Source organism: Equus caballus, chromosome 1, assembly GCF_041296265.1.
Source record: "Equus caballus isolate H_3958 breed thoroughbred chromosome 1, TB-T2T, whole genome shotgun sequence".
NCBI classification, from domain to species: Eukaryota; Metazoa; Chordata; class Mammalia; order Perissodactyla; family Equidae; genus Equus; species Equus caballus.
Genome location: NC_091684.1, coordinates 51240080 through 51261892, shown reverse-complemented (window position 1 = coordinate 51261892; position 21813 = coordinate 51240080). Strand labels below are relative to the sequence as shown.

The 21813-nt window shown below is 41.7% G+C and overlaps 1 protein-coding gene across 40 annotated transcripts in view; it reads left to right on the top strand.

Moving 5' to 3' along the window:
* The window catches only part of RHOBTB1 (Rho related BTB domain containing 1), a 67347-nt gene that overhangs the window by 19909 nt on the left and 25625 nt on the right, over positions 1 to 21813 (top strand). For 30 of the 40 annotated variants that reach the window (XM_070225521.1, XM_070225548.1, XM_070225531.1 and 27 more), the window contains 2 exons: positions 9970 to 10171; positions 10523 to 10626. In XM_070225521.1, coding sequence (XP_070081622.1) covers positions 9980 to 10171; positions 10523 to 10626 — 296 coding nt within the window. In that variant the 5' untranslated portion in view covers positions 9970 to 9979. Of the gene's footprint in view, positions 1 to 9969; positions 10172 to 10522; positions 10627 to 11494; positions 11750 to 19007; positions 19110 to 21813 lie in introns of all 40 variants that reach the window. The other 10 variants (XM_070225621.1, XM_070225626.1, XM_070225629.1 and 7 more) reach the window with 2 other exon arrangements.

Sequence of the window (21813 nt, the reverse complement as noted above, 5' to 3'; positions counted from 1 at the left end):
GGCATGTGGTTAAGTTTGCATGCTCTGCTTCGACAGCCTGGGGTTCACCAGTTCAGATCCCAGGCGGGGACCTGTGCACCACTTACCAAGCCATGCTATGGCAGGTGTCCCACATATAAAATGCAGGAAGATGGGCCCAAATGTTAGCTCAGGGCCAATCATCCCCAGCAAAAAGAAAGATTAGTGGCAAGTGTTAGCTCAAGGCTGATCTTCCTCAAAAGGAAAAAATAAAAAAAGGATTCATGCTGGCCAAGGATTGAAGTATATTCCAAATGCTCAGATAAGCTTAGGCTCTGTCAGAGAGCAAGGTGGGGCTCCACAGTGACCCAGGAACCCACCCAGTTCCAGAGGGGACAAGCAAAGCTACTCAATATAATATGAGTTGAGAGAACTTCAGAGGGTGAGATAGGACAATGGTGAGGAAAGTCAACGTTGAAAATATACGAATGTTCAGGTCTTAGGGATTGTATCCTCTCACCCCACTCCCTCTTGCATTAACCTCACAAAATCAATCACTTCTGTTGCAGTGTCAAAACTGAAACCATACGGCTGAGCAGACTGGAGGAAGCAAAACCAAGGCAAAAAGAGTTTTTTCCATGCTCAGTGGCTATCTACCTGGTCTGTCCTCAGCAAGGGGCAATCACTGGAACTACTCCTTGCTGATGGCAGCATGCCGGTTTCCTAAGGGCTTTCCAGTGGCTCTACAACCTACTCTTTCCACCCAATTCCAAGTCACTCCAGCTCTCATTACTCCAGATCACAGGCATCTGTGGTGAAGAGCTTCCTGCTTTCCTCCCAGGCCATCTCTTTTCCCTGTGGAAACGGTCAGTCTGCTGGTCTTTGCTGACTTTTTCATTTGACTCCAGGGAGGTGAATTTGGCAGAGATCCTTCCAATTTCTGATATACTGTTAATCCCTGTCCTTAGCTTCTGGGACTGGTGTGGAGTCCACTGTCTGTATAGAGCAAGGTTTTTAGTGAGACTTGGTCAGAGGGAAATCCAAGGCATTGGTTCTTCCATCGCTGTCTTGCCTTGAAGTCCAGCTAATCGCCTTTTGTGACGTGCCTCTTTCAGGCATAGATTGAACTCCTTTATTCAAGACTCACTTTCCTATCAATGATAAAGTGTTCTCCATATGTAGTGGGTCCATGTACCTCCCTTTCCCTCTTCTTTGCCAGCCGAGTAGTGACTCCCCAAACAGGGTTGGGAATCTCTTGAATTAGGATGTTAAAAGTCTAGATGTGGATTAGAACTTTATGAGACTCTTATATGCAAATATTATTAAGATTCATAAATTGGCTATAGGCACTAGATCACAAATGAGAATGAAAGAGCACATTCCTTTATATTTTGAAATCAAATCTGGCCCTAAGCCACTCCTGCCTGCCTATACTGGGGCTCTTCCTTGGCCCCCGCCTTCCCATTTGGTGGAGGGGCCTGGTCCTTGGTCTCTGATGGTTCCCATGGTTACTGATGCTGTTCCTGCTGGGGAGCCATAGCTGGTGCAATGCCATCTGTCAGATACTGCTCTCATGATGGGCTACACAGATGTCCCTCAAGGTGTTCCTCTCGCCGACTGCAGGCTTAGCCACATGCTGCTGCTTTCGAGGCCACAGGCTTAATGATCAGTCACCAGAGATAGCCGAGTGCACGTTCTCTGCCAGCCCCAGGTGGAACGTTTCCTAAGGAAGGTGGAGTAGCTGTACTTTTATATTCAATTGAACAAATGTTTATTGAAAACCACATCTGGGCAAGGGACTGTGAAAGGATTTAAGGAGATAAAGATGAATAACATCTCTGTTATCAAAAATGTATAATCTTGGTCGGGTGGAAGCAAGATGCATATAAGCATAATTGTCAATATTACACATCAGAATTTGATAAATACCTAGAAGATAGTATAAAGGAAGAATGATTTAAGTGCATCTTCTTACAGAATGAACTTGAGTCTGTCTACTTTGCTCCATCTCTGCCAGTTCCACCCTGGTCTAAACCACTCTTCTGTCTCTCCTGGAGAACATAGGGGCTTCCTAGCTGGGCCTCCTGCCATAGCTCACATTCCCCACCGCATGTTCTCCATGTAGCATCCTCGGTGATGTCAGTGATACTTTTAAAAAGCAAATCAGGACCTGTTACTCCTCTGCCTAAAACACTTCACGGGCTTCTCACTGTGTTGAGAATCAAATCCAAACTCCTGACTGTGGCCTAACAGGCCGTGTGTGATCCGGCCCTGCTGCCCTTCTAACCTCCCTTCTCACCCCTCTCACTCTAGCTTTTCTTGCCTGCTTCCTTTCCCATCTCGTGACTGGGCCCTTCTCATTCTTCAGAGAGCTGGAAAATGGGGCCTCCTCAGAGAGGCCTCCCTGCCTTTCTCGCAGGCCTCCCACCCATTGTTTTCTCTCATTGTTCTCTTCAAGGAACTTATCAAATGTACAATTATGTCTACCTGTGTAGTTGTCTCTCTCCACCCGACTATGAGGCCCGTGATAGCGAGAACCACACCTGGCTTGTTTACTCCTGTATACCTATAGGCCTGGCCCGCACTCAGTGCTCAGCCTATATTTCTTTAGCTAATTCAGACAGCCTGAGTCCTAAAGGTGGAGAACAATTTCAGCGGGTGGATCAGAGGTGTGAGGGCATTTGAGCAGAAGTAATGGCAAAAGCAAAGTCACCAAAGGAGAGATTCTGTGGCATATTTGTAGACGAAAGTAGACCAGTGTGTCTGGAACATAGTACACAGTTTACTTATGATGGTTTTGAAATCTACCCTGAAATTTTTATGCATCTTTTAAGCTGTTTTTGATCTGTTCTTCATTTTTCAGTTGGGACAGTGTTTATTAAGGGCAGTAGATTGATGGAAGAGAAAGTTTGTTTCTAATCCTGGCTCACCTTCCCCGTTGACATTGAGTTTTTAAAAACTGCAGAGCATGATCTTGTGTAGGTTTCCATTATCACAGGGCTCTGGGGAGGATAATGAGTGGATGTTTAAAAAAGTGGCTCTGTATTATTTGTATTCCTGGACCTCTATGCAGTGTCCCTTCTGTTATTTAATCTCTCTCTTTTCTGTTTTAATCAAAACTTGCAATTGAGAAAATACTATTGGTTTGAATGATGAAAGGCAATTTTGTCCTGGAGATGTATTTCTGTGAAGTTTTTATTTGAGGAAGCCCAGCCCAGCCTGGCTGTCTCTTTCCCAGCTCTGGACCCATTCTCCGTTCCAGCTGAGATGTTTATATTCTGCAGAAAGCAGCTCCTGCCTGCCTAGGCCTGGTGATTAAGAGCTCAGGATAATGAAATCTGCACAGTTGAAACTTGGCTGTTGGCTATAGTTATTATGCAACTCTTAACATTTCCCTTTTGTTTCTGTCAATAATATAAAATTCTCAGTGTTTCTTTCAGAGCTAACTCTTCAAATACACTAAAATTCATTCCACTAATATTTTTTATGGGCCAAGTTAAATTATTTCTTAAAGTTCAGATTATATGCTCTTCTAAAGGACAAGAATATTTAGTGGTTGTGCAATAGCATTGTTCAAACTGTCTATGAACAGCTGAATGGAGCTAAAAGTACAAAGGCCCCTCTATGGACCTTAGGTTTTTGTCTTTAAGCAGACTGATGATCATGCCTTGATTGAAATAGCAAATAAAACAAGAGACACAGCAAAAGTGATGGTAAAAGGCAGCATATTCCAATGGTGGGATGGTTCAGAGCAGTTAGGAGACGCCTAATGGAGTGTGTCAGACAAATGATAAGCCTTTCCCTGCCCACTCTCCTAATATCTGATTTTCTAATGTTGGAAGACCCTTAGACCCTCACCTGAAGTCAAATAGTGGCCTTATGCGAAAGTGCACCTGTTGGAGCAAGCAGGCATATCTTGAGTTTCATCAACCACAGTGCCCCTGAATTATTGAATTATGGGGACGGGACTCTAATGGTCATCTAGTCATCGTGTGATTGAGAGAGCGCCTGTGCCTGACGCTTCCTGAGAGCCTGTTTCTTAAGAAGAGGGTCAGGACACCATGAAGGCCATCATTTCAAGGACTGAGGTGGGGACAGGGTACCAACACAGGAAGGGAAATGATTTGAACAGAAGACCAGGGCAGCTAAGGTCACATTGGTTATGTCACTGTTTTGCCCATAGTTGATCCTAGGAGAGAGTTGCAATAAATTGGGGGACGTATGGACCACAATGAGTAGTCGGAGGAAGATTTACAGAAGAGGGGCACTGTATTCCCATATATTCCAAGCACTTCAGCACATAGTAGTACCCCAGAAACACTTGATGACTCATTACGTGCACAAGATGGGCACTTTGAAGGTATAGAGAATTTGAGGATTGTGATTGGTTGGCCCAACCCAAAAGAATATGGTGGAGGTGATGCGAGGTGAGCTCCAGAGTCAAGTTCACAAACCACCGTTCCATAAATTGCTAATGTAGGGAAAAAATGAGTGTGTTTGTATTTGTGTTTGTGATTGCTTCTCCCAGACCCATTTATTGTACAGAGGAGAAAGGAAGTTAGTCTGTGGGTAGAAGGGGAAGTTAAGAAAACTTTTTAGAGGAAGTAATATCTGAATAAGGTTTTAAGGAATGAACAGAATTTGCCAGGCAGACAAGGAGTGAAGGGGGCTTGGCAGAGGGAATGGTATGCATAAGGCATTGAGGTAGCAAACAACATTTAGAATTTAGGAAGCCATTTTGTGGAGCAAAAGCATGCTGCGTTAGTTTCCTATTGCTGCTGTAACAAATTACCAAAAATTTAGTGGCTTAAAACAAGACAAATTCATTGTAGTTCTGGAGGTCAAGAGTCAGAAATGGGTCTCCTTGGGCTAAAATCAAAGTGTTGGCAGGCTGCATTCCTTCTGGAGACTCTAGGGGAAAATCTGTTTCCTTACTTTGTCCAGCTGCTAGAAGTCACTTGCATTGCTTGACTTGTGGCCCTTTTCCCTCATCTTCAAATCCAGCAGCGTAGCATCTTCATATTTCTCTCTGACTCTGAACTTGTGCCTCCTTCTTCCACGTTTAAAGGACCCTCATGATCACAGATAATCAGGATAGTCTTATAGTAAGGTCAGCTGATTAGCAACCTTAATTCCATCTGCTATCCTTTTTCTCCCCTTGCCATGTAACAAAACAAATTCACAGGTCCCAGAGTTTAGGACATGGACATCTTTGAGGGACCATTATTCTGCCTACCACATATGCAGTATAAGACGTTGAGAGTGATGGTGAAGAGAAAGGTTGGCATGATCCATCAACCCCAGGTGGAGAAGATCATCCACCCAAAAGGAGCCTATAATCTGATATTAAAAAAAAATAGAGGAGTCAAGTTCTGGAGATTTTCCTAAGGTATAATGGGTGTGTTTCAGTTAACTATTGTTGCATAACAAACCACCCCAAAACTTGGTGGCTTAAAACAATGATTTATTATTTCTCATGATTCTGTAGATTGGCTAGGTGATTCCTCACATGGTTTCACCTGGGCTCACTCATCATGTTACATTCAGCTGGAGGGTTGGCTGGGCTAGAAAATACAAGATGGCCTCATGTATGTGGCATTTGGTGAGACCATCGGCAGGGCTGCCTCCGTTATTCTCACTGAATTCTCCTTTTCTGCTAAGCTAGGCCAGCTTTCTTAAATGATGGCCTCAGGACAACATTCCAACAGCATGAAAGTGGAGCTGCAGGGCCTCTGAATGCCTTGACTCTGGAACTCACCCTGCATCCCCTCCATCACATGCTTTTGGGTTGGGCCAAGCAATCATTATCCTCAAATTCAAGAAGAAGGGAAGTAGATGCCTTTTCCTGATGGGAGTTGCTGCAGTGGCCATATTTCATCTAGCACAGGCTGGAAAGGTAGGAGTTTTTGCTCTGAGAGTAGGATTTTGAAATTTGAGATTTCAGAGATAAAATGATTCTGGATGACAACAATATCCAGCACCTGGCCAAAAGTTGTGACCAGCTCAAGCAGGGTGTGGAGAAGATCACTGGCATTGAAGAAGTGAAGAAACTGTGAGGCTAGGGTGTGGGATGCAACATTCTTTGGACACAACAAGAAGGCTGGGGGTTGGTGGTGGTGAATGCAGAGGAGTGACCTAAAGTCGGGTAGATGACAGTAATAATGGTGGAGGCAGATACGGGGTAATCAAGGCGGATGGACTAATTTGGTAGCCAGAAGATGATGGCCACAGTATTCTAAGTCAGCCTTGTGGATGGTGGTCGCTGGCACCCAGAGTGGCATCCACCCTGCACCACTTCACCAAATCCTTCACTTCCCAACCTCCACGTTGTCTTGTTCACTGGCCAATTTTTAGATAAACTTACCGCTTCTGACTTCCAGAGTGTGCAGGTAGATTCTTCAGGTAGCATTTTAACTATCAGGATCCGTGTCCTGATGATTCACTGAAAGTATGAAATGAAGTTCAAGTCGGTTTCGAGTAAGATTACAAAGCTGCCAAAATAACAGGTTACCGGTGTCAGTTCCTTCTGGCTTTCGATTTTCCTTTGATACCTTCCTTGTCTCCTCAGATAGGTATCAAAGGCAAAAGGGTATCCGCATAGATCAGTAAGATTTATGGTGGTGAAATTTATTAACAGAGTTAATTGAAAAATATTTATTACTCTCATTCTGCGTAAATAAAAATCATAAACCAGGTAGTCATTATCCAGATGGTCCTAAGAGCTCATTCAACCATAAGAGTGCTGGATATGAATAAGTTAGAGCCCATAGCAAGAAGGATAAAATTGCATATTTTTATAATTACTACCATAATTTAATGTTTATTTGTTTATGTGTAACAGATGAACAATTGGTCTGCAGCAGTACAAGTGTAGCATGACTTTACATCCTTGGCTATGACTTCATACTCTTAAAATGCTTTTTAGATTACCACAAAATAGATTTCTACCCCAAAGGAAAAATTTTCAGTATTTTGGAAATCCAGCAAACTCTTCCTGGAAATTCCATGTCTAAAGTGGGTGATCTGGGATGTGCGTATTTAATTCGGCTCTGTCTCTTATTTCCCTTACATGTTGTCCCCTTTGCACAAGGTTCAGCACCTCTGGCAGTCACTTCAGCTTTGAGCAGATTACTAGAGATTAGAGGACCCACGGATGTTATTCTCACCTTTGACACAGAAATTCTTTTTAGGACTGTACGTGAGATGCGTCTATAAATAAGTAATGATATTTTTTATAATCATACCCTTAGTATAAAACTACGAGGGCTTTTGTCCCCCTCACAGTCATCTTCTGTAAAAGCTACACAGCTATTTCACCAATGCTGCCATGAGTCAAACTATTTGGGGGGTTCCTCTTTGGGGGGCTGCTATCAGAGCTAGTTTACAAGCCAACAAGAAAGCCAAATCTATACTTTTTATGTTGTATCTCAATTTTGACTAAATCCAAATATTCCTCCAAATTTTAGAGATTGGCTTTCTCTGATTTTTATCTATCTAAAGAAAATAAAATAAAATTCACTCTCCAAAGAGTAAGGTTTTCCACACTTAGAACATTCAGAATAATATACCTCAGGTGACAGAGTTGTGAGGCTCCAAATGGAGCCTGTTTTTCTAACACAGGCTACCTCATGGTCATATCACCAGAAACTTTCAAAGACTGTTAAGAAGAATTATCGTTTTTATCCTAGAATGTAGAAATGCCCCGTAAAAATATTTTTAACCTACCTTTCCAACTTTAGTTAACTATGACCTCCTCTCCTCCCCCCTCCCCACCCACAACTTGTTTTGCCTTCTTTGCATAACGTCAGCCAGGCTCAATCTTGTGTTTATGTTCTTCATTTTTCAATGAATTACTCGTTAATTGCTCTACTAAAATTTAGCCTTTTTATAGATCTTTGTGATTATTAGGTTTATGATTTTGCATCTAATTCTGGTCTTCCACCTGACTCAATTTTGTTGTCATCTAAAGGTGTTTATCTTCAGCATGATGATTATAATTTTGAAGCCAGCAGTGTGTCAGGTACTGCACTGGGGACAGACAACATCAGTCCACCCAGTCCTCGAGACAGCCTTAGGAGATGGGTACTAGCGTTCCCACTTAACGCCTCAGGAAGTGCGGATAACTTGCTAAAAGTCAGAAGACTGACTGAAAAGTGGAGAGATCATGAGTCAAACTCACATCTATCTTAAGGCAGGGTTTCTCAACCTCACACTGTGACATTTGGGGATGGATAATTCTTTGTTGTGGGGGCTGTCCTGTGCATAGTAGGATATTTAGCAGTATCTGTGGCCTCTGCCAACTAGAAGCCAATAGCACTCCCCCTACCCCATTGTGACAACCAAAAATGTCTCCAGACATTGCCAAATATACTCTGGCTGGTATTTAAGAACCACTGATCCAATGCCAAAGTCAGGCTTGAGCCACATTATACCATCAAATAAGGAAGTGATAAAACCATAGAATTTTAAGGCTCACTTTTAAAGAGATTGATTTTAGGAGTCACCACCCTGGCTCATCATCAAAATTGGAGATTTTTGAAGACTCTATTTCCCCACCCAAGACCTTCGGCATCAGCATTTGCCAGGTGAGGGACAGCTACCCATTTGTTTTAAACCTCTCCACGGTGTGTGAACCACAGATGCCATCCTCACCCCACTACACGTCTGTTCCTTGAATCACTCCACTCCATTCCTGCCAAATAGCTCTCCAGCCTTGGGTTTAACACCTTCCTGTGATGGTGTCACAGGAGACAAGTCCATGGTCAGCTGGTCCTAACGGAAAAGGCGTTCTTAGCATTCTTCCTTCCATCTCTCCCTTTATGCCCTTAATCTCATATTATCTGAATTATCATTTTTCTCAAATCAGTTGAATTAAACAGACACTTACTGAGTCCCAATTAGGTATTAGGCCTCTCCCCCCCCCGCCCCCCCCCCCCCCCCCCCCGCCCTGAGCAGTTTTTTTTTTTTTTACCATGGCCATTAAGACCATTATTGACTCTCTTTAAAAAGATGACCATCTAAGCAGTTTTCTCAGGTTAACAATAGACTTCCTCAAAGGGCAGTTACAATACATTGAAACCTTAAAATCTTACATGGTTTGTCACCCATCCAGCTGCTACCAGGAAGCAGCCTGCTCCGAAGCTGGTGGAGGTTCCTGTCCTAGGGAAGCAGAGCTCTCCCTCTTCCTCTAGACCCCTCACTCAGCACCCCTCTTTTTGATGGTTCCGGAAGATTCTAAAGTAGCTCCCCATCCTGGTAAAATCATTCTTTACCATGTGTTTTGGATTTCTTGATGAAAGCACAGAGAAGAAGAGAATTTTTTTTTAAATCTTGCTTTATGGTGCTCCTCTTGAGAATGTCATTTTTTATGAATGTGATAATTATAAATGAATGAATGAATAAATAGAAATCTAAGTTAATTCTATTAACATATCAAAATTCAGACTTATAGTTTACTCTTCTTTAAAATCAGGTAGTCCTTTCTGTTTGCGCTTTCATTCTCGTCTAAGTCACCATGATACTTTAGAACTTGTAGAAAACTGCTTCTCAGTGAAAGATATTGGATCATTGAAAGATTGTGATGGTGTGGACACTAGTATTGCTGAGGCAGCTTATGCCCCAGTGTCTAAGGTTAAACCTGCAGGTGACCAGTCTCTTTGACGTGTCAACATGTGTAGCTAGTGAGCTATAAATGTGTGCCAGCAGTCCTGGCTCGCCTGGATGGATCTCCAGTAGGCAGGTTGTGTTTAGAGAAAACCAAGGAGAAAATAACATGTTAACCGGAATAAACCGTTTGGGGTCAAAATAACAATCCGGTGTTTTTGTACTTGTGTGAGATATAAAAAGAAAGCTTGAGTTTCGCTTGGGCTTAGTACGAACTTGCAAACTTGTTGCTTCTGCTTGGGCACCTCCAAAGAAGTGCCTGGACAAAGGGAACACCGGCTGAACCCCTCACATCTTTGATTGCTCTGGAAAGCCAGGGGTCTTTAACGAGTATCCATTCACTTCCAGAGTTTTATAAATGGACACTGACATGGACTACGAAAGACCCAACGTTGAAACCATCAAGTGTGTGGTCGTGGGAGACAATGCCGTGGGGAAGACACGCTTGATCTGTGCCAGAGCATGTAACACGACGTTAACACAGTATCAGCTGCTGGCCACCCATGTACCAACCGTGTGGGCGATTGACCAGTACCGGGTCTGCCAGGAGGTAAGATATGCGGAGTTTTTTTAGAATCTTAAGGGCATGTCACTGCTATTGCCACTCTGAGTTTTAAAAGTGGGGGAGGGGTTAACTTGTCCATTCAAAACAAAACTAATCTTTTTAGTGCCACGAGAGTAAACAAAAGCAAAATGCAAACTTGGGAGTATGGCTGTGGTATCGTGAACGAGGAGGGTTTGAGTCATGTGAGTCAAGGAAAAGAATTAGGACTTACCTTAAGTCTGTTAGACAGAATGAGAAAACTAAAGGCAAGTGGGCCTCGAGGGGCACTGACCTGGTTATCCTTCTCCCGGGAGCCTCTGACTGACACTGAGCATGGATGCTCTCTCTCTCATGCAGGTCTTGGAGCGTTCCCGGGATGTTGTTGATGAAGTGAGCGTTTCTCTCAGGCTTTGGGATACTTTTGGCGATCATCACAAAGACAGGCGTTTTGCATATGGCAGGTAAACCAAGACTAGTGCAGTTCAGTTCAGCTTGAGTATCATTTCCTTTCCAAAACCCGCAGCTGCTTCATAAATCAACAAAAACCACATCACATGGCCTTGAAATGTGTTGGGTTCTGCACTGTGTCTAAGAAAAGAAAAGAAAAATAAAACCAGAACGGCATTGTTTCCTGATGTCAAGAAAAGCTGTCTGCCTTGCCACTTGGTTCCTCTCAGGAAGTACCTTATTTAAAACAACCGCTGTTGGTTAAACTGGGACGTTGGCTAGAGGAGGATTTGTTGTGCCCTCCTGCCTTGGGCTGCTTTGATTGCTGTTTTCCTGAATGATACTTTACTTGCCTTCTGTTAGAATGTTTTAAGTTATTTTAGCACTTGGCCACCCCACTTCAGAAGGTCTCTTTGGTCTTTTCATGACCATATTAGCAGAGTTTGATGTTATTTGCTTTGGGCCTTTTTATCTGAAAAGTGTATTATTTTTATTTGAAGGTCATTTTCAAAAAGAAAGAAAAATATCTCTGCAGTCCTTCACAAGGCACATTTCCAAAATGAACTGAAGCACAAGTGTCTATTTTTCATTAAAAGAAAAAAAACTAAGAAGAAGGAAAAATTCAGTAAAGGGACGATTAATCTAGAAGGACATTAATATGAGTAGGAACGTGGTCAAAGTGCCTTAAAATATTTAGCAACTTCTCCTTGTCACCATAACTTAGAAGTCCCTCTCAGTGAATGCATTACAGCTATCAAAATCCAGATAAGGAGATGTTCTTACCCCTTAATTCTAAATTAACACCGTTCATTTGACGTCTAGAATTTAGGTCTCATGAATCCGTCGTCCCTTGCTAACACCAGACATCGCCTTCCCTCACAGATTGGGCTAGAGTCCGAGCACAGGGGTGACTCCTTGGTATTGAGAGAAGCCTTTCTGAAAGTACCTCTGTTTCTTCAAGTCAGTAGTTCTCTTAAGCCTCTGAATAGACTCCTGTTAGGATTGACCCAGGTGGTCTAAAATATTGGATAAACTGCTGAAAGAGTTTGCCCTCTACCTGAGAAGTGGTTCACTCACTGAAAGAATCTGCGATTTAGACCAGTTTGTTCAAGGGGATTCAGAAAGAGACAGATGGAAGTAAGTAAAACTTTGATTTTAATGTCCCCTTGGTAACAAGCACTTGTGAATATCCAACATCGTAGATACTTTTCTTCTCCTTGAATTTCCTTTTTTTTTTTTCTTTCCACGATGTTCTTGATTCTTAGTTGCCATTTTGGTTTTTTCTTTTGTCCGATATTCCACTCATAAAAAATAAGAAGAAATGAACCTGCTTGTAAGTACTATGCAGTCAGATTTGTAATGCTGGTGCTTTTAAGGAAGCATGTTAAAAGGATGACTTTAAGCCAAATAAGGATAGACACAGTAGATTTCAAAGGGCTGTTTGTACCCTCACTGCTAAAAAGGTATGGAAAGGATGGGTCTAACGAGGAGCTTCCTGAGATGTTTGGGTTTAGTTGTTATAGACTATATCAACAGCTCAGTGGTTTGTTTCCACTTGAAATCCATGCTTTTGAAATAATGAATTTTAACTTGGCCCCACAACGTAAAACTTACATTGTGGTAATTTAAGGGCTGTTTCATTATCACGTGCTTACCATGGACTTAATGGAGCAATGGCCTTCATAGATCTAGTATTGACTGTTATCTACACTGGGCCTCATCCAGCTCCCTGATGTATCTGGAATCATTTTAGGACGTGTCGTGCCTGTGCTTGTTCACTCCCAACAAAAATAAGCTGCTCTTTCATGTGATTCCATCAGTTCAAAGTGCATTGTTCTGCTCCCTTGTCTGTAATGTTTGGTTCTGTCAACTGTAACCTGTTCCCCCTTTGATGGAAACAGGATGTGCTTTCCAAGCCAAGTTTGATTCTCCAAGCAACACAGAGGGGTTTCAGGAAGCATCCCGTGTTTCTGGCCGAGTTCTCCGTGGGCCTCACTTTATGTGCATGTTTGTACCTTGTATTTCCTCTGTCTTTTTCTATCCTCCGCAGCCTCCAGGCGTCCTGCCACAGCCCCCACCACTGGTGAGGAACAAAAACCAGAGCTGTTCTGCCTCGGCCTCCAGCATCTTTCTGTAAACACTAGATATGTAATACCACATTGATGCAGCACCAAAAAATTCCTTTTTGTGGAAAAGTCTGATAGTAGTAGGAGTTTCTTTTATTCAGCATCAGGCTCTGACCACTGCATTTCATTGTTGTGCAAAAGCTGTTTGGTTTCTTTGTGACTTCCATTTTTAGCTTTATATCATTCATAAAGGAGAAAAATCTTAATTACAGTTTCTGACAATCCACTTGGTTTGAAACCCTGTTTTTGACTGATGTTTTCACTATACTTGGTGTGAATTACAGGTCAGTGGGATGGGATATATTCCTTACACTTGGAAATGTATTTGGAACATTTTTAAAATAATTCATTTGATTCTTGTGATGACAGTGAAAGAAACCAGATTCATACCGAGATGCCTTAGACCTCGCCTTCAGTTTCTTCTGCTTCTTAGCGCTAAGGTAGTTAATAAGTTGCCCTCTCAACCATTCTTTGGCATGGACAAGCTCTGGTTTGCAAAGTAAATCCTGTGGGTCAAGGTGGTGTCACTCCACTAACTTGAATTTGCAATTTTCTTACTGTGTTATAACTGTAACCAGAATGTCATTGCTCCCTTCATGATTTAAAGGCAACTATTCAACTCATTTTTTAGCCAACTAGAATAATATCTCCAATTTATCAGAGATCTACAACATGCCAGTCAAAATATTAGCCGCTTTGCCAACATTAGTTTAGGTTATCCTTTCAAGGACCGTAGAAGGCAGAGATGATCTCCAAGCTACGGTTGAGTAGAAACCTGAGTTCTTTTACTACCATACCTTGTCCAGTAATGAGTTTCAGAGACAGACTCAAACCCAGCTCTGCCTGACTCCTGGCTCCCACTCTTTCCACTGTGCCAAGCCACCCCAACCTGATTTTAAATGAGACACAACTGAAAACCACCCCACATTCATAAGCTGGGTGTCTATTTGCTCTTCCATCTTTGTGCAGAGGGTTAGAACTAGAAGATATCCCAAAAGATCAACTGATTGACCCTATTTCCTCAAGAAGGGAAAGCATCTATCCAAGAAAAATATTGATAGGAGGACTTTGATGAGGATGAAGGTGACAGAGTAGCAGCGTCAAAACACCTTAACACGTGTGAAATCTGTCAAACCCTCTCTGGTCTGGAGTGAAGGACTCCAGCTCCCTTGTAGGCTTTCTTCCCACCACCGACTTTCTATCCACTTTTGGATGAACTTTTGAAGCTCTTATCTGGATCTTTTAAAATGTCAAGGACAAAACTGTACATAGTAACCATGACTGTGATCAGCTGCTCTTTTTTGGCAAGAAAAGAGCCTCTTTTTAAAGGGGTTTCACTCAACTCAAGAGTTTTTCCCTGTAAGTATTATAAGAATTAAATGTTCACACTTAGGTACCTGGCACTGAAATGTAGACTAATAGGATGGGCTCTGCCTTCCACAGGACATCTGGGCCCCTCTGCCCCTCTGCTATAGTCACACCATTGTTGTTTCCTTTTCTTGAAAACCTCCATCGTTGATGTGTCTCAGGGTTAGATAACCTTCAAACCTTAACAAAGCCTGTGGCGCTGGAGGTGGTGATAACAGAGCTATGGTTTAATCAGGGCTCCCCATGAGCCAGGCCTGTGCTAGGTTCTCTGTGTATCTTGTCCCACTTCATTCCTGTGGTGACCCTGCAAAGTAGGCTCATTTCACGGTTGAGCAAACAGGCACAGAAAGGGGCCAAGGTCAGACAGCTAGGAAAGAACTGAACTTTCCCCGTTAGTTCTACCTAACTCCAAAGCTTGTATCTTCCCTTTCCACTATGCTGTTGTAGCTGATGATGATGATGGATGCAAACTTACTTTAAAGTTATTCCTAGTCCAAGTCTAATTACTGAACACCAGCGTTCACTGTGTATCATCGGCTCTAATATTCCAGTGTTCCTCTTATGTGCCTTAGTGCATGGTAATCACTTAATTCTTTATATGCATCCATGAGTAGTTATGTATGAGTCCTTTCACTTTCAGTAAAAATCGTAGATCCAAGCAAACTTTTTGAGGGTGAGTGGGTATCTTGGGCACTTTTGATGGCATACTTTCTTTCCAAAATTTGACTTAAGCATGCAGAACCACTGTATTTGCCCTTACACCCAACCATTTCTGGGCATGTTTTCAGTCCAGTTGGAACCCATTTACTATATAGATATTCTTACATGGTGATTTTTCGCAAATGTTCTTAGCTCCTATGAGAAGTACAGTACATGTTTTAAATAACATTAATCAGAGCCATGGTTTCCATGTGTCTATATCGATAAGATAGGTCTAGTTTCATAGTGAAGGCAACATGTAATTAGATACAACATGAATACATCCCATTTTGATTGCTCAGTTGAGACCTTTTAAAAAATTCAGGGCTATGGGTGACTGGTGTTTGTGTCTTTGTCTGGAGTTGGCTGGACTTGTGGTTAATGGTAAGGGAAAAAGCAAGAAACAACGAATGCATCTAGATGGAGTGTTTTAAATTAGCTCATATTGTCCGTGGCACATTCGAAATGGTGCCAGAAGTAACATTCTAATGATGCTTTCAGGACGAAACAGCCTGTTGTTGAGTGCAACATATCAGGTGGAGGTGGACCAGGGTGATGTGAGTCAGGCACATACCTTGGGTGTACAAATGTGAATAATAATACTTTTTAGAAGACAGGATCACTATTACTGAAATTTCCTTCTACCTGAGGTTCAGTATGTCACTATTACTGGTCCTGACTTTATTTAAAATTTTGATATTTGGTTCATCATGGAGTTCTTTTGACTTAAGTCGATTTTTAAAAAAAACATTTGTTCATCTGGATGACTGACTTTTTTGGTGCCTCTTTAAATTTGGCTCCTAAGCAAGTGCTTCACTCTTTACCCAAGTCCTGGCCCTGATGGTGGACTTTATAAAGGGAAGAGCAAAATAGCAAAGAGAGGAAAGTGAGCAATGCAGGTAGTTTCTGGAAAAGTAATCCAAAACACACTGCTCAATGTGTGGTACGAAGGGATCCAGGAAAACTATTGCAACTCATGTCCTGAAGGTATTTAGTCCTGTGTACTGCTGTGACATAAAGGACTAAGACTAGCCTGGGTTATAGAAAACAGTAGAAAGACATAAGAAACACAGCTAATTGGACAGGAATAATTCTTCCCTAAATGTTTGGACTAAAACTTCTAGTTCTTTTACTTGAGTATGCCTAAGCATACTGGTTATTCTGATGTCAGCATTGTAGGGAGAGGTGAATTAGCAAATTTTAGCCAGAACCTGGATGGCTGTAAAGCACGTGGGTCTCGGGCCATGCTTTGGTAAACACTACCATGGAATTATCATGATAGTCTTTACCAAACCTCAGCCAAAGGGAGGGATCTCTTGAAGATTAGAGAGAGAGCTTTTGAGTGAAGGAAACCAGGAAAAAGAGAGCACATACTGTGTGATTCCATTTCTGTAAACTTCTAGAAAATGCGGTCTAATCTATAGTGACAGAAAGTAGATCACAGGTTGCCTGGGGAAGAGGATAGGGGGAGGGAGGGATTACACAGGGACACAAGGAAACTTTGGTGGCGATGGAAATGTTTATCTTGATTTGGATGATAGTATCAGGGGTACATATGCATGTCAAAACTAATCAAAGGGGCTGGCCTGGTGGCGCAGCGCTTAAGTGCGCCCCCTCCGCTTCTGCATCTCAGGTTCGTCAGTTGGGAACCCGGGTGCGGACATGGCACCGCTTGGCGAGCCATGCTGTGGTAGGCATCCCATGTATAGAGTAGAGGAAGATGGGCACAGGTGTTAGCTCAGGGCCAGTCTTCCTCAGCAAGAAGGAGGAGGATTGGCAGCAGATGTTAGCTCAGGGCTAATCTTCCTCAAAAAAAAAAAAAAACTAATCAAATTGAACACTTTATGCAAAGTTCAGTGTATTTCAATTTTATCTCAATAATTTTTTTTAAAAAAGTAGAAGTATATTTATGGATAAAGTAGTCTATGATATGTGAGGAAATTTACATAGTAGGCAATATATGTTTTAATTATGTGTAGAACTTAAAGTCAGTTCTCATTGGAAGCATAAATCATTTGTGTGAAGTTAGGGGGAAAAAATGGGGCCAGATCCTTAATAGCTGGTCATGGGAAATGGAATGGTTCTAGAATCTCAAAGCTAATGATGGGACACTATCAAATTGTCCCCAAATCATGCTGGTTCCCTTTTCCCAGAGATAGAGCCCTCAGCTGTGTGGATCACAGTCAATACCTTGTAGCCTATGTTTTTGGCTGTGGTTATGTTTGTATCTTATTCTAAGAGGGTACATTTAACCAGGTGCTCTGTGATAGCCGAATTTTCTGTTTCTCTATCAAGTAGTAACTTTTATCTTTTGTAGTTGGCTGGCTCTGGAACTGGAGAATGCAGTGGTAACTGCAGGGAGTATAAATGACCTTCTCCATTTTGTCCTCAGTCACCCTGGCTGGGAATTGGGTGCTGAGCTGAGCCATCAGGAGTCTCCTCTCACTGCGGTTGGTAGCTATATAGCAAGTGTGAGGCTCCCCTCTTGTTTGTTTCTCTGGATTGAGTCCCAGCCTGCCTTTCCAGCCTCATCTCTTGCTCTAGACATAACAAAATATTTGTAGTTCTGTGTCCTCTGTAGCCTCTAGGCCCACAAACATGTGTTACATCCACATAGAAATTACGCTCCCACCCCACCTATACTTTACCTAGTTAATTACCACTAATATCCTAAGAATTTAGAACAAGGGTCACAAACTCCCAGAAGTCTTCTCTGTACTCTTCACACTCTCCCTGTCACCTTCAGAATCCAGGTGCAGTGTCTCTCCTTTATGGAATACCTTTGCGAATCTCTATTGTAACCGTGATCACATTGTTTGAAAATTACCCCTCCTGTTCCCCTTATGCTATTATTCCTAGCATCATTAGAACAGGAATTTTGTCTTTCTACTGTAAGTCCCCAATGCCTGGGCCTGGTATATAGTAGGAGCTTAAGAAATCTTAGGTGAATGTGTGCATGGATCTATCAATTGATCTTATCTACTAAGGATCTACTAAGACATTTACAAGGAAATATCATTATAACAAACTCCTAATTATTTCACTAGTTTGAATTTTATATTTGCACTTTTAAAGGAAGAATAACAAATCATGTACCAACCTGAAGGTGATGAAGGTGGAAAATCTTGGCATCTAGTCTCTCTTTATTGAATTTTCAAATGAAATGAGCTATGAGGCCGGAGAAGAAGGAGGGAAACACAGCCACACCCCCAAAAGCACTCTCTCTCTTTTTTTTAATTTTTGGATTTGTAAGTTTTTTTGGAATGCCTTGTTTGAATGCGTTTTCTTAAACAGAGAATTACTTGTATTAATACTAACGTTTTTCCAACTATAAGTTGTTTCTCCTCTGGCTATCATTTCCAAGATCTTTATAAGAATCATTTAAAAAATAATTACATGTATCTTTTTAGTCTGTTTGCCCAAAGATGAGGGCATTAAGTAGAAAAATTGAAGATGGATTATTACCGCTTTGTGCTCATCTAAAACAAACAAAAACACATTAGACTAAATGCATATAAATAATTCAAAAAATTGTGTGATAGAAATTGATGGATTATATCCTAAAGCATTCAAGCATAGGACTGCAGTGACATCACGTCATCTGGCACACGGAAAATATGTCTGTGCCATGCTCTGTGCCACCCTTGCCACCCCTGGCTTGCTGTTGATACTCTCGTTCCTGCTCTGAACTGGTGCATCTTGTACTGTAACCGGATGATGGCATGTCAGAAGAGCTGGGATTCCTGTGCCCAGCTCGGTCCTGTCCCCAGGATGAAATTGTCCTTGGGAAGCAGCAGTGCCAAATGAGATAGCAGCAGGGCTTCATTGATGACTGGGTCACTCGTGTTCCAACCAATGTTGGCTGCTGCCCAAACACTGGTCACATGGTTGAGAAGGATGGTGCTATATGGTTCAACCCAGAAAAGCACTGATGGACCCAAAAGATGCCACAGAAATATGAATAATGAGGCCACTGAGATAGGAAAAGAGAATAAGGATCATGTGCATCGTTCAGCACATTAACATCTTGTGTTCTGCCTTCTTTTTACCTTTTTCCTATTAATACTTAATCATTGCAAGTGTGACAAGTTGGGTCAAATATAATTGAATGTGTTGACTTTTCATCTGTTGTGTTGTTTCTATACTGAGGTCTTCAGATGAAGAAATATATTTCAGCCCATATAGTTTTCCCTTTAAATTAGATGGTAAGAAGAAAGAAACTGTTGAGTAATTCTGCAGTGTCTTCAGAGGATAATTCTATTACTGTCTTTCCACCATTCCGTATCAATAAAGGACACGAGCTGGTAAGCCAAAAGGAAAAGATCTCTTGGTGGGAATGTTCTGCCATTCTTATTAGCTGCAATATACAAGATACATCCTTGATGACTTTTGAACCCATAATCATATTTGTCTGGCAATAACTGGTACTTTACAGTTTAGAGAAAACTTTCGCATATATTTTTCTTAGTGAATTTTAACAATCCTGTCAGTAATTTTTAATATCGGCCATTCATTAGGTTTCCAAAATTATTCCACTACTTTATTCTCTCCCCAGAACACCTCTGCCCCCAGTCTAGAGAGTATAGTCAGAAGGAGAACCGTAAAGGAAATTAGCAAACTCTCTTTTAAACTTACCCCTTGGCTATATTTCTATTTTAGTGATTTTTTTTTTGTTTTTGGTATGTTTTTTAAAAAACAAGATGATCTGTGAAATAGAGGGTGTTCCTTTCCACATTAATTCTGTGTAACTAACCCTGAATTAATCCTGAAACTCACATGCTCATTTCTTTACATTTCCTTTGATTCTGGAGATAATCTAATTCCCGGAAGAGATCATTAATCCATTATTACTCTGGTGTTATGAAAGTATCCAGTTAGATGGGTAAATGGATTTTTTAAATAAATTCAGATAATTAAAAATATATATTAACTGGTTAATCTCTCGTATGTGCCAGAGATATTATAAGGCTGTCTTTCAGCAATAATTGTCTGAAGAAATATAACAGCTCACATACTATTTTCATTCTTTATTAAAATTGTAACATATTCCCTAACTGATTTATTTTAGGCCTAAATTTATTTCTTTTAGACTTTGAGTCTGCAGACGTATTTGCATCTACATTTTTTGTCCTGAAATATCTATAAGGCCTTTTTATTTGATAAACAGTAATTGAGGGCCTCTTTTGTTACAAACACTGTTTTGTGCACAATGGGAGAGAAACTAATAGGAACAGAACAAAATTGCTGAAGATGAAATTCACAATATAGTGGGCAAGACAGCAACATAAATAATTTCAACTCAGTGTTAGAAAAACTGAATTCATGATGCCAGTACCAGGAACAGGGAAGAAAGAACTGCTCAGAGCAGAAACTCTAGCATCATTCTTGACTCCTCTTGGTCATATCCCACACCTGGTCCATGAGCAAACACTGTTGGCCCTACCTTCCATGTATGTGTAGAATGCGGCCACTTCTTACCACTTGCACTGCTCCCAGGCCAAAGTCACCATCGTCTCTCTCTGGATTATCTTTTAACTGGTCCTCTCTCTCTCCCTTATCCCTCCGGACAACTCCTACCACCTCTACTACCACACCACCATGTAGTCAGTTCTCATTATAGCAGTGGGGCGATCCTGTTAAAACATAAATTATATCATGTCTTTCTGGTCAAAAAGCCCTAGTGGTCTACCAGTTCACTCTATGTAAGAGCCAGGCACTCGTGAGGCCCTCCCTACCTCAGCCCAGCAGTGCCTCTCTGAGCTCAGCTCCTGCTATTTTTCTCCCTTGCCCTCAGGAAAACACCCCAGGCACGTTCCTCCCTCAGGGCCTTTCCACGAGCTGTTTCGTCTTCCACAGTATTCTCCCCTGAGATGTGAGCATCTTAGCTCCCTCATTTCCTTCAGGTCTTTACGGAAATGTCACCTGCTCAGTGAGGCCCTTCCTGGCCACCTCATTTCAACAGCTCCCCAATATTTCTGTCCCCCTCCCCTGCTTTATTTCCTGTTTAGCACTTCTCATTACCTAGCATACTACCTATTTTTCTTGCTTATTGTCTCTGTTCTCCTCTAGAAAGTAAGCATGACGAGGATAAGCATAAGGACAGCAATTTGTGTCTTTAATTGCCATATCCCCAATGTCTAGAAGAGTGCCTGGTACTCAGTTAATATTTCTGGAAGAAATTATTGAACGATTGCTTATTGATATTGGATGAGTAGCTTGACAAGTCCTTGTACCTTTATCGATTCAAAGAGGATTGCTGAGAGGCCTGCGTAAACTCCCTTTCTTATTGCGGTAGAACAATCTTGCCAGTTTACACAGTTTCGTCTCAGAAGAGTCAGGGAGGTTAATCCCAGAGACCTCGCAGCTGACATTGTAGCTGACACGGAGCCTGCCTTATATCTACAGCTAGTCTTGCTCTCAGAAGAAAACATTAACAGTGTAGGAAGGAAGTTCCTCTGTCATTTAGCTTCAGGAAAAGCCAAAGAGAAATGAGAATGGGAGATGGAGTAGGGAGAAAATTTATTACCACAATTTCACCTTCTCCTGTTAAGCAAGCCTTCTTTATGTCAGTGCTTCCTGCTTTCATTGATCAGGAGTTAAATGAGATTGCTCAAGCTAGTTCTTTTAATAAATTACTTGTGTTTCACCCAGTTTCACGTGCATTCAAATTTTTCGGATGGTTGTGTGAGGTGTAAGAATATGCCAAAGGGAACATAGATTGCTAAGTATAGAAAATGGAACATCAAGTGAAAAACAGCCAGTTTCCATTGGATGAAACCCACAACCCTCTATCTATGGTAGGGCCATTGCCCCTGTGATATTTGTACTATGATGGTCAAACCAACCATTTTTAAGACTCAGGTATTATCTTAGGAATTGGTGGCATTGGTGGGATGTTGAAATGGCTTTCCTGCACTTAAGAGCGTACATTGCTTTGGCTCCATTTTTGGAGGGTGGGGAAGACTGGTTTAAAATCTTGCTTCCTACTAAACATGTAGTTATGGACTT